Here is an 18,887-nt window from a genome sequence, read left to right on the forward strand (position 1 = left end):
GAATTTAATATTCTTATGCATGTTGAGAACCAGACATCTTTCAATGAATGATGACAGGTCTCTCAGAATCATTTCATTTTTTTTTCAATTCGGTTCTCTTGTCAGATAAGATACGCTCTTCCCAAACAGTGAAGATAAAAGAGAATGATGCACATCATCAAACTGCATATTTCGAACTTGCAGCATCACGAGCGAATTGGTAATCACACTTGTGGTTTTGGCCGAAGTGATTAGATCAAGTAAATGCTTAAGTACCTTCTCGCTGCTGTCAATGTGTTTGTTGGCTAGCTGCTCTTTTTCTTCGCTCATAAGCTTGTTCTGAAACATCTCTTTCACTCCATGAATCAGCTTCAGCATCTCGTTGAAAATCTTCCAGGGAAACAAAACCCGCTCATTTGTCAGTTAGAATGTCAATGCGCTTCATCTCCCAGATGTCTGCATTTTGTTACATTACACTGCCCAGAATCGATTCTCCACTTTGATAGTTGCCAGATACTTGGCATTCCACGAAAATCTCTTTTTCCATTGTGGCTGACACAACAGATAGTATTTGCACAGATCAACAACTGCAGAAATCTTCGTTCTAAAATTCTTAGTGGTAATTCTGTGTTTGATACAGAATAAACAGAGGAAAAAGAAGAAAATAATTGAATTGCATAAGCTGATGAATACGAAATTTAACTTTATTTCACTTGCAGCGTAAATATGTGATCAACCTTTCCAATTGTGTTCATAAATCCCATATAACGTGAATGTGAAAGGGCTGATGCCAAGCAGCTAACAACAACTTTCACTAATACTGACAATGTATAGCTGTTGCCTCCAATTCATCTCAAAACCTTTCAAAGCGTCAGTGATAGGCCTTTTTTTGCAATAAATCAATTATTTCTAGATATCTGTGCTCTATTTAACGTTCAATTCTTGTTTTCATCTTTTGTCACAGCCTCATATTCTCTATTTTCGATTTTATCTTCACCTTATCCTTTTTCTAATTATATCATCCGGAATGCTACAAAATTCTGTGTGATAAATAAATATTGCAGTTTCTTCCAATTTTTATTCATATGTGTAATTTCCCCTTCAACACGGACAATTATTATGCAAGAAATTAAATCGGATTTAAATGAATTTTCAACAGTGGAATAGACAATTCTGTATGCAGCTATTTTCTATTCTCCATATTCTTTGATAAAATAAATATCTTTGTCAAACCTTTCATATGTCATTTCCAATTATCTCCATTTATATCCCGTTTTCTAACTAATTTCTTGATAAATAAATATAATGGACAGATTTCTTTTATTTCTTTTGGATAGAGAGTATTTAACATTAATATATGAAAACAAAATATTTGTTATAAGGATGTGGTGTAGGGCAAACAACACAATTATGCAATATAAATTTGTTATTCAATCTCTTTTTCATTCCTTTTACTTTTCTAATTGAAAATGAAACATTTTTATTCAATATTATTTAGTACTATTTTTGTGATAAAAAAAGTTAAAAAAAAATAGAAACATTTGACAGAATAATTATTTTGACAGACCTATCTGTCAACCGACTGATCTTTGTCATTCGACAAATCTCGGCAAAGATCTGTTGAAAACTCATAGAAAAATTTTAAAAATTTCAAAATAATATCATCGTTTTTTGAGGAATTTTTGAAATTTTAATTTATAATGTGAATAACAAATAAATAAATTTGTATATTTTTAATGTCTGCAGAATTACGGTTTTTTTTTGAAAAACAAAAAGTAATATTCAATTCGATTATTTAATCTATCGACTTGTCGAGTCGTTCGAAAAACGTCGGTCTGTCACAGAGGTTTAGGTTTATTCGAAAAATATGAATAACTATTTGACTGGCATGAAAAAATATAATCACTCAACATTCATTGAATTATTCCTTCCGGAAAGTTTTCGCTTCCTTATTCACAATTGAAAATCATTTCTCACAACTTTTTTACAAACAACAACTTTGAAATGTTTGATATTTGTTTCATTAATTAATCACTCTTTTCAAGGAAAAAAAAAATTTGCTTATTGACAAATATTATTTTGTAGTTTTAACTTTATTGGGTAACATTGAGTTTGGGATAAAACCCGGGATACTTTTGTTTAAAATAACTTTATTAATGTTATTTTCAAACAATCGTATCTCCAATTATAAATCACATTAGATCACATATGTGTGATTATTTTTTTAATCATTTTTTTTTTTACTAAAAAATCGGTTCGAAAATATCATTTGAATATCAGAAAAAGAAAAAAAAATTGCAAAATCTTATTTAAAACATCTTCATTTAAATTTCAGCTGGAACATTTGTTTTTGAAACAATTATGATGAATTTGGTATTTGACAACAAAATCTCTTCCCATAAACAAACAACATATGAAAAATTTTCATACCGAATAAAATTGTGATTTTAAAAAATAATCACCATTATTCATTTTTGTGCCACAAAGAAATGAGTTGTGTGTTAAAAATGAAAAAAAAATGGGGAAAAGTTTTAGACTTCATGCATTTTCATTGAAAAATTTTGTACTTTTCATTGTCTTTTTTATATCAAAAAACGCAATAAAAATGAATCCATTTTTTGACATTCGTAAAATGTCACAAAACTTAATGTTTTGATTTCAACGATGCCTGTTAACGGATATAAAAATCAATATTATTTTGAAATCAGAGAAAGTGAAACAAAGTTAAAAGTGAAGCATTTTTTCCTTACCTTGTACATGAAAAACTTGGAAGAACGTAATTTCCCACAAATCCATAATTGGTTTTTTCTCTTTATGCAGATTTGAAATGATTCACATAAAAGTTGTGTACACTTTTCATGTTATGGTAAAAAAATAAATTTTTTTTTATTAATGTTCACAAGATGCGTATGACGAACTATTGCATGATTTATCCATCGTGTTAGACACTGCACCAACTCATGCAAAAACTATGATGCTTCAAGCCTTATCTCGTCACTCTTCTCCAAAGATTTTGTCATCTTTCAATAATAACATTTCACAAGGAAAAATCAACAATATTGAACGGACGTTGCAGAAAAATCGAGCTGATATTGTTCCTCCTCAAAAACCTTCAATATCATCATGAAGAAAAAATTTCTTTTTATATAAGATTCAAAGTTTTTTTTTTTCACTCATATGTATTATAAAACGTCTTTCACAAATCGAATGGATGTTAGGGAACAGTTGGTTGCAGGAATATTCTTCTCATTCATCTTAAAAATATGGCAAATTAACACAAAAAAAAAAATAATGGATAAAAGTATATAAGAAGAATGAGAATGGAATGATATTAAAATTTCTGAAAAGTCACATCCAACCTTTCATTACAAACCCTTTTTCAACAACAAGGAAGAAACGATGAATAATATTTCCGTAGACAAAAGATTAAGATATAAAGAAATATCTGAAACGAAGGATAATTCCAAACCAAATTCTGTCAGACTAGGAAATCATAAACGCAACAGTGGGAAATTGAAAAGAAAAACTTCAAAAATCAACGAAGCACAATTTCAGAAGAAAAGATTAACTAATCCCAATTCTCTGCGAAAAAAAAGCGAATGCGATCCCAATTCAACTCAACCTATTGTTTATCCAAATTCGCCTTCAATAATTTCCATTAACACTTTCAAATCGTTATTATCGAATGCAATACCAGAGACATCAATCGAGTTGAATAAATGAAAATTAATTCTTAGTCAGCAAACTTTAGGTTGGAAAGTGATATTTCAGAGCACTGATTCTTTTGAAATGGGAAAATATCGAAAGAATAGAGAAATGTTCCGCATTTCATGTGTAATCCAACTTCAACAAAAGCTTCAAAAAATATTCTTTATTCTGAAACATAAAAACAATTGGAAAAAGTTAACATTTTTATTTTCTCTTTGCTTTTGGGAATAGGGCGAAGTTCACGCATCGAACATTGTCCACAAAATTATCAATATGTCACAGTGAAAGGAGAAAACTTGGTCAGAAGTAAATTGAAAAGAAAATATTGGAAAACCTTGATGTCATTTGCTTCTTTGCAAGTGCCTTTCAATGTGTAACGTCTTCTTCATTATTCAACAAGTCACTTTTTGTAAAACATAGAAACGATTGCGGTTTATCATATCAATTATTTTACATACAGCTGATTCTTTTTTGAAACTTCCTTTTGAAAAAAACAAAAAAATTTTAAAATTTCATGTATAAATCAATTTTTTTGTTCCCATTAATGAAATTTCACTTCAATTGTAATAGATCCTTAACAGTGTAGTTATTTCAATTTCGGAAAAGTTTCTTAAGTTTGAAAAGAAATTTGATGAAAATATGAAATTTTTGGATTTTTTTGTTTTTTCAAAAGGGAGTTTACAAAAAAATTATACATATTTTAAGAAATTTTTGATACTACAAATTATCCGAAAACTTGGCCCCATCCATTAATTTTTCTATTTGAAAGGGAAAACGATTTACAACATCACCAACAATAATCTGCTTTTGAAGCAAATCAATGGGTTCTTTACATCTTTATTGATTAAAATTCATCGACCAAACAAAAGTTAATGAATGGAATTAAATATCGCACAAAATGTCAGCAATGCCATGACGTTCGTAAAGCAGAAAAAAACCAACTATTTTACCCAATTAGTGAAAATGGCACTGTTATTGTATTGAATCAATTTTTCGAATTAGAAACGTAACGGTTAACAATTGAGCATAATGTTAATACTGAAAGAAACACCGAAATTTATAACATCTTGCTTTTTTTAATCAATTTCCTGAATGTTAAATATCAAGTTATGGATGCATATATATATATATATATAAGCGAAATTTCTTTTTTGAAAAGGAAATCTTTTCTTCAAATATAATTGATATTTAATTATTATCTTTATCATCAAACATTTAGGTCGAAATCATTTCATTATTCATTTCATTGAGTTCAAAAGGCGTCTTTTCATATAACTTCCTCTGAAAAAGCAGACTGTCTATTTTTTATTTATATAACTTGTTTATTGAATTCATTTTCACCGTCTCACAGATATATTCCAACATTTTCATATGAAAACAATAATTCATCATTGTTTGGACTGAACAAACGAATTCATTAAATTAAACAGTGGAAAAATTTGCTTACTGATAAACATTGCTCTCAATAAAAAATGAGAAATTATTAACTTGTCCATTCTCTTCCTCACTTGATTCAGCTACCAATTCTTCATCTAAACTCCGCAAAATCTCATCTGTTTCAAAAGGAGCTCAATTTTCATCAATCAATTGCAACATTATTTCCTCTGTTTCAAAAAACACATCTTCAACTTTTCTTCAACAGAATTTGTTCACAAATTCAAGGCATGTCCCACTAATTTTTTCTCCTGAGAAAAAAGACTAATTTTCATACCAAAAAATCAGCTTTGGAAAGATTTTGTTAATGAAACAAGTATCAAACTATCATTATCATACTTTTACAAACTTACAAAAAATTATGTTAAAGCAAGGAAAAGGACGGACATGTGTGGTTATTGTCAACATTTACAATCTTTAGAAAAGAAACATCAATTATCCAATTCCTCACATATTCTGACCGAAAAGGAATTATCAACAATGAAATCTTTTAAGGAACATAAACTTTTTTCACATTGGCTAGGGAATATAACAATCATTGGGTTCATAATACCAAAGGAGAAATAGTTTGCTCATTTGATTCAAAAGAGAAACAAAAGCATCGACTTCGTTTTGTCAACTTCAGCAAGAATTCAACCAGGATAGCCAAATATCTCAGTTTTCAGTAATCACGTCCCAATCTGTCGATTATCATTTATCCAAATATGATATAACTTTTTCTTTCATTGCTTTGCCAACGATCATAGCATCGTTACTGATTGCCTTGAATCTGTTTTCAGAATGGACTTCTTCAAAAATGCTTAGGCAATTAAATTTTTCTGTGATACAAAACCCAATAATAGAAATAGATATCTTCTTCACTTCACATAATCCACTCATTCTCATCTATTCAACAAAATTAGGACAGAAAATAACTATATTGCAGAACATCATGAGAAAAATGTTTACAGTGGTGAATTTGGAACTTTGGTTAACTTTGAAAACAATAATGTGGATAAAAATAAAAAAAACACTTCCTCAGTTGTTTCCTATCTTTTCAGCTCATTTTGACTCATTATATAAAAGTTTCAGTTCAACACAGTCTAATGAACAAAAACTACAAATTTCAACAAATAATTTTCGAAACCACATAAAAGTTAAAAAGCATCAAAGTTTTTTCGTAAAATATACCACATCAAAAACAAATGTTAACCCTTAGCTGACAATTGATCATATGAAATGTTCCACATGTTACGGAAAATGTAGAAAAAGAAAATGAGTGATAATTTTTGATATCATAAATTTTTTGAAAGAATTTTAGGAAAAAAAATTTCATTGTTTGTAAATTAACGTATAAGACCTCTACGTCATGATCAATTGTAAAATTATTTGTTTGCTATTATATATATATATATATTGTAAAAAGATTCATTTTTGAAAAAAATTATACAAACGAAAGCGAAAATTTCCAAAGACAATAAAAGCAATTAAGAAAGGATTTGCTGATGGCATCTGATAAAACTGTCATGTTCACTTTTGTCAGTGAAATTAAATGACCATCGAAAATGAAACGATGAAAAAAAAACCTTTGGACTAAAAATGATTGCTGCACTTTGACCGTGTGAAGATTCTTTTTTACGTCAACTTTTTTGTCAAATAGCAGTTATATTTGAGAAAAAAACAAAACTTTGACATGTAGAAATATTGGTTTTGCAATCAAAGAAAAACCTATTCAATGAAGAAATAAGAAAAAATTATTAAAAGAACTTTTTTTTTATTTATGAATAATCGAAATACAAAGATCATGAAAATGTGAATGCGGTTTCTGGAAACAAATTTTACATATGTGTAATTCTATTTGAAAAGTGCAAAATGTATAATTTTCAAAGAAATCGAAAATTTCATATCTTGATCAAATTTTTGTTTTCACTCATGAAATTTTTTTTGAATGCTTGAAATAGCATTGTCAAGATTTTGATTCCATATTAGTGAAGTCTGGTGTGTGTTAACATGAATTTGAGCAAAATATGAAATTTTTGATTTGTAAAAATATTAAATATTTGCACCTTCATAAAAAGAATTTCCCATATCTTCGTTTTCAGTGAAAAGATCAGAAAAATCATGTTTCATAAACTTATTCATCTTGTTATTCTACAAAGAAATAATATTAAATTGTGCATTTTTTCAAAGCGTTTGAATGGCCATACTTTAAATGTTGCAGTTTTTGAGCAATATGTGTCATAAGATTGGTTTATTTATGATTACAGAATTGATAATGAAGAAATGAAAAATTTTTATTTTAACATTTTGTTGATAATGACAAACAATTAGCAAAGCCAACAATTTTGTTCACATGCAATTCTGGCAGAAAACAAGAAATTGTTTCATTGATGTTTGCAATATATCCGTTAAAAAAAAAAGAGTTGCAAGTAAATATTTTAACATTTGTTTTCTGAAAAATAAAAAAAACACAGTTTGGTATATAATACTTGAATAAACTTGTATTTAATATTTATATGTTTTTGGATAAATTGTCTCCAATTCATGTTTTTTTTGTCCATGAAAAGATAAGTTGTATGGAATGATGCTCAAACTGAGTGCGTTTTAACCAAAATAAATTTAAAACTCAAGAAATCAACTTTTTGATTGTTCATGCCAAAGCTTTTCTTTGAATGATTTGAATAATTTAAATTTTGACTAAATTGAAGAACAAAATGAAAATATCGAGCAATAGATTATCAAATTTTTTTTTTGTTAAAGGGTTCCCGTTCTGAAGCGACAAGAAAACATTCATTTCTATATGATTCTTATATCCAAATTGTGAACAAGTTCTTTATCGTAAAGACAGACGAACCATCAGGACTACAGAAAAAATACAATAGCTCAATGAAAAATCGAGTTGATCATTATTATTCGTCAACGGAAGATATCAAATATGTTCCATTTGTCATATATTTTTTTTTCATATTTCTCATATGCAAATATTCGAATTAACAATTTGTCAAATATTATATATAAAATTATTCAAATATTTTTTTTCAAAATTATTAATGAACTATGTCTTTTAAAGATATCATGCATTTGACAGATAATCATTTGAAAGAATGTGAAACTTTTTTTGATATTTCTTTTGCAAATAACTGCGAACAAGAAAAATATACATACCCAGAAATAATATATGATTTCAAAAATAATCACCAATTTTGTTCAAATTGAATTTTTCCGATCAATAACCTCTAAAATGAAGTTCATCTATCACATCTTAAGGAATACATTTTGGTTTCAGTTTATATGTTCAACTCTTCTTTCCTTATTTATATCACATCGACATTATCTGAAGTTATAAACGATTGTTCGAAAATAACGTTTAATTGTTTTTGGTGTGTTTGAAACGATGAACATGTTGATGTTTCAAATTTTCACATCATCGAAAAATATCACAATTTTTGCTCGAAAAGTTATTAAACAAGTCAAATAATTCACATCAACAAGAAACTTGTTCATTTAAAAGTGTCATTATTATTGCTAGCAAAGCAAATAAAAAAGAGCTCATGATCAATTGATAGAGTGAAAAAAAAATCATCAGTTCTAGATGTCAAAACAATTATTTCTTTTGCCACGGTGAGAAAATATTGACTTACAAAACACGGAACTTTTTCTTTCGGAATTGAAGCAAAGGAGAGGAATAAATATGTCATATTCATATTTTTGCGAAAAAACACGTGGTGTTCTTATCAAACAAAAAAATAGAACAGATTTATGTTCACTATGTGAACGAGACCTTCATTTGGATACTGCAGTTTTCATCAAAAAGCTCACACGATAGAAATGACTGGAGCTGTTTTATATAAAACAACACAAATAGTGGGCAGAATTGCAAAAGAATCAGTTTTTGTAGAAAAAACGACACTTGAAACAGAATGCATTGTTGCTTTTGCTTTATTTCAAACAATTTTTTCTTATGCTAATGTCTTTTAATGAGATCAACTGATTCCAATACAACATACAGCAAGTTTCAGATTTAAGCATTTTCATCATAAATTAAAATGAATTATCATTTCATAAAAACATCATTCATATTTTCTCTACTTGCTTGGCACATGATTTCAGATATATGTCAGATTGCATTGAAGTTGCTCTCAGCAGATATGGGTGATTATTTTTGAAATCATAACTTTTTTCGGGGTGTTGTTTTTTCAAAGATTGTTTTCCTTTGTGAAGAACTTTTTTATTCAAATGCAATGTTCATAACAACTGTTTGAAAAACAAGTGTCTTGACCGAATTAAAGGTGAAAATGTTTTTTCAGCTTTTTAACTTTTCACTGTTCATTTGTTAATATTCAAAGGACATTTTCGAGTCGAAAATTTTGTAAAAAAAAAATGATATCAAAAACAATCACCAAAATATAAAAAAAGAACTTTCCAAAAGGTTTTATTTTCTAATGTGAAATATGTAATATATTCGATTTTTCTTTCTTAAAAAGCAACTGATTATTTATTGTTGAAAATTCACTTTTAGCTCAATGTTCTTAAAGCTTTCAAAAAAAAAATAGCAATAAAATTGATTTCTTTGATATTGAATACACAATTTTTGTTAATGCATGCAAAAAAATGCGAAAGTTTAAATATTCCTTAATAAGTTTGTGAAATCTCAAGTTAAGGATATTTTTTCTTTAAAAAAGCTGAAATTTATTTCGATTTTTATGATTATTTTTAATAACATAAGCTTTTTTTTCATGATCCAAATATGTCTTTGACTACTTTCAAATTCATTTTTTATTATTATTGAAATGCCCAAATAACAAATGAACAATAGTGGGTTATTGTCATTTTATTTTTTAAGTGTATAAAATGTCAATTTAATATTTTCTAAAATAAAAAGTACAAATCTTTTATGATTCAGAATATTCACTAGCATCTGCTCCATTTCCTGGATCGTAATTATCTTCGTCAAGAATATCAATTGCTTCCTGATCAATTTGGGGAACACCTGCTTCATCGTCTCCTTCTTCATAATCATTGTCATTGGGATATGCAGCTTCTTTTTTAATTTGGAATTGGTATTATTCCTCACAAATTTTGAATCGCATTTCTTTATCTCGATGAAACAAAAATGAAGCAATAAAATCATCAATGAATTTTTCTGAAATTCCACATGGAGGCAATGATCTTCTGAAATTAGACCAACAACCTTCAATCAAATAAGAGCATACTTCTGTTCTGTGTTTTTTGAATTCGTATTTGTGGCAAACTGTCTGATGTTTGTAACCTAATTCATTCAAGCACAAATTCACACCACCACTCATCACTGAAAATCGTTATTCCTTTCTGGATATTGGCTTCAATGATGGGTATCAGAGTCTCCTTTTTTCTATTTGAAACACTGACAATAAATCATTCCACAACTTTATCATTTTCTTTTCTTTCTTCAAATCCAAAAAGCCAAATTTGTTTCTTCTTTTTCCCTTTGTGGAACTTTCTTTATTTTCTTATGACTTCTGTAAGAAAAAAATTTTTATGTTTCATTAAAGTTGATTATATGAATGAACTACTGCCAACCAAAATCCAAATCTTGATATATTTTGTTTTAAAAATCAGCAACATCTGATTTCTCACCATCAATAAGAGATATGAGTGAAAACATTATTTCATGATAAATGTGGAAAATAACAAAGACGAAACACAGTTATATTTCCTAAATTATCATTTTTAGTCAAAAAAATTAAAGTTGAAATGCAGTCAAAATCGGATATTTTCAAATCAAGCTTTGCCCAACTTTTTGTGAATATATCCTATTGCGATTTTATCCGATTTCGCAATTCACAGAAAAAAAACAAAAATTGATAGATTTGTTTGTTTGTTTTGGGACGATTTTTTCATTCTTGAAAATTCTTCACAAATTCGCTTTTTCAAATTGAGAAAACTATTTTTAACGATGATGTTCATTATTTTTTCTTATTAATACAAATTTCTGGAAAAACAAAAATTGAAATAATTAATCGAAAAACCGAATTTTCAAGAAAGATGAACACATCATAATATAAAATGTGAATATTTATTTTCAGCCCTGTGATTATATGCGATGGAAATTGAATGTAAAATTAGCAAAAACGTTCTCGAATATTAAATTGTTTATTTCATTGATGTTGACTAAATCTTCGTATTTGAATTTTGAATTAAATTTAATAACTCGAAAGCGAAATAAAAGTATTCAAGTCCTTCCATTGAGCTTTCATGAGAAATTGGGCTGCACAGAGGTTTAAGTATTTCTAAAATTCATTTGTAAATATAAATATAAATAAAAAATTCTTTAATGAGAATTAATAAATAAAAAAATATATTAATGATCATTACCCATAATATATATATGAAATTACTAGTGAAGAAGAAAGATGAAGCAGCGCAGAAGCGGCTGAAGGAAGCAATGTCTTCATTACGTTACAGAAAATATAGTTCAAGATTGGAAAGGATTGCGCACATTGTAAATGACAATGTTGTCAGGCTAATCGATGGAGTCAAATACGGTGGAATCAGCAAGAAGTCATTGGAGCACGCTGTTCAAGCTATAAAAAACGGAAAGCCGATTGCATAAGTTTGTCACCCAACAATTATTAGCGGCGAAAAAGAAAAGCAATTCTTGGATGAAGTAACAATTGAATCCCGATCTGGGACAAGCCTCACGTTAAGAAAAGCGCGCAATTTGGTTTGTAATTGATATTTGAATTGAATATTAATTTGGATTTAGATGGAAAACAAAATTAGCGATAGTGAAGAAGAAGGAGAAAAAGAAGAAAAAAAGAAAAGGATAGTAACTCTAAAGACGGTTCACGCATTCATAAAGTGCCATCCGGAATTAAAGTCCTCGCTGCCAAAGCAAGTTGATATCAACAGATTTGCAGCATCTTGTCAGAAAATCCTAAAGCCGTGGTATACAGAATTACAAGCATTTCACGATGCAAACAAATATCCAGAGGAATTAATCTTCAAAGTTGACGAATCGTCGCTTCACATTCCAACTTCTACACGCGGCGTTGTTGTTCATCCTGCAGATGAATAAGCTGGGTTCAAAAAGACTGCCGAAAGGATGCCAAATGCCACTCTCGTTGCTGGAATCGCTGCTGATGGCTTCTCGCTTCCGTCTATAATGCTGTGGCCGAGCGTGACTCTTCCGAAAGAACTGACAACACTATAAACTTCGTCGCTTGACATTTGGCCAAACACAAACGGCTGGATGGACAAAACATCATTCAAAAAATACACCCTAACAGTTCTGCTGCCAGCTATCATTGACAGAAGAAAGCGAATTCAAAAAGAATCTCATCGTTGCTTTCTTCTCTTGGATTCACACTCATCGCGGGCAGATCCAACGATATGGAGACAGTTCAAGGAAGCCGAAATAGACGTCGTCACCTTCGTTCCACACACTATACACATATCGCAGCCACTGGACAGAGGCGTATTTGCAGTATTGAAGTCAGAGCTATCAAACAATTACAGCTCTCCATCATCCGCCTCCTCATCTTCAAAAAGAACAGCTGTTGCAGATGTGTTGCCACAAGCCCTTCACACCGCATTCACTCCATCAGTGATCAAAAAAGCCTTCATTAACAGCGGTATCCTCAGCAATGTGCAGTCAGTAAAATACCCGATCCTTGGAGTTAAACCCGTTTTTTTTTAATATGCTGTTATCGAAAAATTTTGAAAATAATCTCATCAACGAATTTCAAAAAATAAAAACATGATAAATAAACATAATAATCATCATAAATCTTTGTTTAGCAATTAAGAAATCACAACTCAATGAAATGATTGATGAAAAAGAAAAGAACGAATATTTTTATTTTTAATTTTTATAAAAGGAAAAAATGATATCATGTTTTAGTTACAGAAAGAAATTTACACAAAAAACGATGATAAATATCAAGAAATGCAAAAAGTCACAACGAAAAACAGTTGTTGGAATTATCAATTTGATCATGACCCATATAACATGAGCAACAAAACATATCTCTCTCCTCTTCAACTTCATCGCGAGCTCGCATCCAGCAAATATCGTTCCATTCGTTCAACAACGAAAAAAATATTTGCAATTCGAAATGATTATTCACTGAAATGGCAAACTGCGGTGAATGAAAAACTTATGTCCAAAGGAGCTTGGTTCAGGGGAATCAAAGCACAAAAGGAAGGAAGGGATGTTGGAGTTGATGGGCATCCTTTAACCATTAATTCACGACAGCTCGAAACAATAGAAAATCAAGTCCTTGTGAAATTATCAGAAAAAGAAATAATAAAAGTGCATGATGTCCAGAACATGGATTGATTTATTTTTTGTTTTTTTTTCTTTACAAAAATATTTTTTTAGTGCGCGCATATTCTTTAATAAGAATGTCGTGAAAAAAAAGAGCCAAAAAAACTCAACAAAAAGGACACATACAAGCTATTAAAAAGAAGTGAAATTATTCATGCTGCAATTTCAAGGCCAACTGACATTTCAAAAATTGCGGCTCAATCGCCAGAGAATGTCAGACAATGGTTTGAAGAATTGTCTGAGGTTATTAGCAGGAATAACATTGATTCATCGAGAATATTTAATTTTGATGAAACCTCATTGAATTTGAATGAAAGTTCAAGCAAACTAATTGTTTGCCTGAAAAATCAAATTCCTCCGTCTTCTCCAGCTCCTCCAAAAGTGCCAAATTCAACGTTGTGCTTATGTGTATGTGCGGATGGATCCTCTCCAAGAAAATTTCTTCTTTGGCCGACAAAACGTTTACCCGAAGAATTTTCATCGCTTTCAGTATTCGACATCAAAGTCCTGTCTTTTTCATCAAGTTGGATAACATAAGAAATATTCAAAAACATCATGATCAATTTCTGGAAACCTGCGATTGTCTCTAAAGTTTAACCAACATCGACACATATAGCCCTGTTCCTAATGGATAACCATGGAACTCATTCAGACAATTCTGTTGCAGATTTTACAGAGAAACACAATATCATTTTGAAGTGTTTTCCACCATATATGACCTATCTATTACAACCGTGCGACTCGTGTATCTTTTCTCGTATAAAAACAACTCTATGCAATAAATTTCACATTCCAATTCCGTTTTCGATGCTCTCATTCAGATCCTCACTTGCCGACACACTCCCTGAAGGAATTGCTGTAGCTGCAATGCCTTCCACAATCAAATCAGCTTTCATTAAAATAGGCGTTTAGCCTGTTGTAGCTGTACCAGTCTTGGATCGCATATCTGGATCCCCCATCCAAAATCACAATTGCAATTCTGAAACTTTTATTTCCTCGCAAGATTGGAGAGAAGAGTTGTTTGTGAATTATTCTCCTCATAGAAATAGACAACCATCTTCTGTTCAATCTTCAAAACATTCATCTCTCCACGATTCTGAAAAAACAAAAGAACCGACAACATTGATTGTTAGTCACAGAAAATATTCAACAAACGAAAACACAACTGACGAAAAGCCAACAGAAGGAGCAAATGAGATGGATGAATCATAGCTAATGAAACAAATTGAATCAACAAAAGAGCATTTACATTTTCATCAAAAACAGCTAACGAGAATTAGAAAACCAACTTCATCTTCTTCTGAAAAGAAACGAAACAATAAACATAGTCGACAAAAACTTTATGAAATGTTGAATAAAAAACCAGCAAAGGAAAAAAAATTTTCGAAAAAAAAAGGAAAGTGAATGTTAGAAATCTTCAAAGACGATGAAAATGAAGTGAAATCAACTTCTATTAATGAAATAAAATATTTTGTTCACCCTCCCAGAGAAATATCTACTTCATTTGATTCGAAAGAAAGACTCATAAGAGAAGAGTACTTCAATAAATTCAATGGAAAAATGTGATCTCTGAAAACAAAACACTATTTGCGATCATTATCGATACTTGATTATCGTTTTTATTGTTTCATATCTACTATTTCTGTACTTTTCAATGGAATGCAAAAAGATCATATCTTTGTTTCATTTTTTCTAAAGCTATCATGAAACTGTCCACATGTTGTAAAATGTTGCTGTGATTTCGATTAATTGAAATTAACCATTATCATTTATGGTATTGAAAGAATTACAAAGAATTTGTCATTTTGAATACTTTTGGCATGGATCTGGTTTCGCACTGACTGTTTCTGGCTTTGTTCTAATGAAGCTTCCTCGGTCTTCTCAATATTCCTTTTCTTCTCATTCACATAGTTTCGACAATTTCGGAAAAGAAATTACTTAACAAAAGCTTTTCAATGAATGTGATATTAAAAAGAATTCTGCGACATAATCAGTTGTAAAAAAAAAAAAAAAAATATTTTTTGTCACAAATATGTTAATGGTTCATTTTTTTGAAAACATACTTTTGTATAATTTTTAAAATATATATATCAATATTATTTTTTCATAAAATGATAAGTTTCCACAATTGAAACTTCAATCAATAGGAAGTTCAAATCAGGTAATGCAATAATATTCTTAAAATAAATATATCTTGAGTGGAAATAGATTTTTGATTGTCATTAAAAATTATAATATGTGAGAAAATATTTGACTATAGGGATTTTCATAAAAAAATTATGCACTTTTCATTGACTTTTTTATTGCAAAAAATACATAGAAAATAAGTTCATTTTTTGACATTCGTGAAATGTCATAATTCCTAATGTTTTGATTTCGACGATGTCTGTTTACAAATAAAAAAAAATCAAATTTATTTTGAAATCTGAGGAAGCGATATAAAGCTATGTGTGAAGCAATTTTTCTATGCATTGTGCAAAAAAAGCTTGAAAGTCCATATTTTCCCCCATATACTTTTTTCGAAATGTACATATAAAAAGACTCAATATTTGGGTGATTCTTTTTGAAAAGTCACAAATGTTTAATTTACAAATAAATCAAAAATTTTATTTTTGGCTCAAATTTCTGTTTCAGCTCACAAATCTCCTCAAGAATGTTTGAAATAGCATTATCAATGAATAGATTTGATTGAAGTGAAGTTTGATATTAGTTAACAGAAATTTGAGCCAAAAATAAAATTTTTGATTTATTTAAAAATTAAACATTTGCGACTTTTCAAAAAGAATTACCCATTTATGAACTGTTTGTTCTAAATGAAGCATTCTTTTCACCACTATTGAAACTAAAATTTCAATATGGGTAATTTCTTTTGAAATCATTTATTTTCGATCAAATAATTCCAATAGATAATTTTGTTTCGAATTTAAGTTTTTGAACACAGAAAAGTGACAACTCCTTTTAGAACCATCACTGTTTTTCCTTATCACATAATTTTGGCATTAGAAACAAATGAAATAATAGTGTGGTTTTTTTTTTCCGGACAATATTTTTTATTATGAATTATTTCTTCCCACTTTTTGGATATTTTATCATATTTGTGATACATAAGGAAAAGTCAGTTATTAAAATTTCAGATTAAATTACAATACCTAATCTCTGATGAGGGGGGGGGGGGTTAGCTCCTCCATCTCTGATTAGTGCCTCCCTTGATGAGATTAGGTAATAGCAAGGGGTATCACTAAGTTAGAATTCAAATCAAAAATTTCTTTTGGATTTTTTTTCATTACAAAAAATAATTATTCTAAAAAAAATAAAAATAAGATCATTACCAGAATTTTTTTGTTATGAGTGTTATCAAAAACAAAACAGAACAAGGATTGTTAAACATTAGAAATCAAATGATGTCATTTGATTATAGACAAATAGAAAATATTTTGGAGCGAATTGCAACTATCGTTTTAGATGGAAAGGCAAGGATTGTTGATGCAGTAAATCTACACGAGTTCAGCCGTTCAGCCATAAATAGAGCAATTGCAGCTTTGGAAAACAAAAGAAAAGTCGGCATAATTGGTCACACAGAGTTGCTAACAGACGAAGAATAGAAAACAGTTGAGGATGTTATTCGCTGCGAAAGTTCAAGTGGAGTGAGCATTTTTGTTTCTCAAATGAAACATTTGGTTTGCTTTTTCGTTCATAAACAAATTAAAATTTATTGTTATATTATTTAAGATGGAATCTGTCATTTCTGATAGAAAAAAAATATCTATTTGAAGAAGAAAAAGAAGAAGTTGAAATTTCGAAGTCATCGCCCTTTTTATTCATTAAAAGGAATTCAAGCCAAAAAGTATCTCTTCCAAGAAATTTAGATATTCAACGATTAGCTGTGTCGAACAAACAAACTCTCCAGCCTTTCTATGAACTTCTTTAACATCTTCATTATATTTACAAATTTTCTTCTTCAATGATATTTAATACTGACGAATCTTGCCTTCGCCTCTCAGATACCACCAAAAAGCTTGTTGAACATCCTTCCGATTCACCAGCTGGATTTAACAGAACACACACGAACATGCCAAACGCCACGTTGTGCGTTGCAGCTGCTGCAGACGGTTGCTCTTTGAAAAGCATCGTTTTATGGCCTTCAAAGAAAATTCCATCCGAACTTCGTGTGATGCTCAGCTCAACAATAAATATCTGGGAAGATAACGATGGCTGGATGACCGACGCAATATTTAGAAGATATGCTGAAGATGTTCTCCTTCCAGGAATCGTGGTAAGACGAACTCTTTTGGACAAAGATGAAGAAAGATGCCTTCTTCTGCTGGACTCTCATCAGTTGAGAGCTCAGCCAGATTTTTGGCAAAAATTCACTAATGCCTCCATCGACGTGGTTACTTTTATCCCCCACAGCACACACCTCACTCAGCCTCTCGACCGAGGAGTATCTGCCGTCTTCAAAAAATGTTTTAACACCAAATAGGTTGTTCCTTTTTCTTCATCTATCTCTTTTCGAAGAAAATCAATTGCAGATGCCCTTCCTCAGGCTCTGCAAACAGCATTATTGCCTAAAACAATTGTTTCTTCGTTTGTCAAAAGTGGAGTGTTATCAAATGAATGTCATGCTGTTCTTTCCGCTTCACCTGATGAGCCATTTGTCACACTGAAGAAAAAGAACCACAGATTTGTTTTTCATGGGGAAATTATAACCGACCAAGATTTTTTGGATGAGTGGAGAAATCAAAAGAAAATGAAAGAAAAGAAGATAATGAATGATGATAATGAAAAGACTGTGGAAAAAAAATTGTTTGAGGATGAAAAACCAAAGAAAAGGAAAATTCCACGAAAAAAAGTTTTTTTTGATGATAATTCTGGAGAAGAAAGAAAACAAGAAAATTCCGGGAAAATAATCAAGAGAGAGTTGATTGATTATATTTATTCCTAGTGTTCTTTTTTAAAAGAAACGAACATGCTTTCATGAAAAATGATTTTTTGTTTTTCCATTCACATATAAAAAAATATCTGAATTAAAAACCACATAAGCGAAAAAAGAAAGTTCTGATGTGAATTTAAAAATACAAAAATTTTTGAGACACATTATTAAATATGGAAAATTTATTTTTCTTGAGTACAATGCAAATTCTAAAAATCAAAATAGCAACATGCATGATTCTGATCTGTTATAACAGAGAGAACATTTTCATTATGATGTCAAAACAGCTTGAAATAAAAAATTATTCAAATCATCCTGCTCAAAAGTCAATCATTTTTATTCAGAAATTCTTCAAAAGTTGTGGATTATTTTCAGATATTATTTGTTTTTATTTATCATTATTATTATTTCCATTATTATAATTATAATTATTATTTTGAAAGAGATGATATATTCGATTTATTAATGATTGTCATTGAAAAAACATTTTCCTCATATTAAAAATGTTTTTTTGTCACTTGTGTGCATAATCCCATTGTGCTGAACTTG

The 18,887-nt window shown here is 29.7% G+C and overlaps 2 protein-coding genes across 2 annotated transcripts; both read left to right on the forward strand.

Moving 5' to 3' along the window:
* Positions 1-11,845: 11,845 nt before the first annotated feature.
* MONOS_9485 (uncharacterized protein) lies at positions 11,846-12,157 on the forward strand (the record flags this gene model as incomplete). Its single annotated transcript, XM_067879990.1, has 1 exon — positions 11,846-12,157. The coding sequence occupies one exon, from the start codon at positions 11,846-11,848 to the stop codon at positions 12,155-12,157; it is 312 nt and encodes a 103-aa protein (XP_067732959.1).
* Positions 12,158-17,369: 5,212 nt separating this feature from the next.
* MONOS_14169 (putative DDE superfamily endonuclease) lies at positions 17,370-17,888 on the forward strand (the record flags this gene model as incomplete). The annotated part of the gene is made up of 1 exon (XM_067866948.1): positions 17,370-17,888. The coding sequence occupies one exon, from the start codon at positions 17,370-17,372 to the stop codon at positions 17,886-17,888; it is 519 nt and encodes a 172-aa protein (XP_067732960.1).
* Positions 17,889-18,887: the final 999 nt, after the last annotated feature.

Source organism: Monocercomonoides exilis (genome assembly GCF_001643675.1).
Source record: "Monocercomonoides exilis strain PA203 chromosome Unknown scaffold8-1962414, whole genome shotgun sequence".
NCBI lineage: Eukaryota > Preaxostyla > Oxymonadida > Polymastigidae > Monocercomonoides > Monocercomonoides exilis.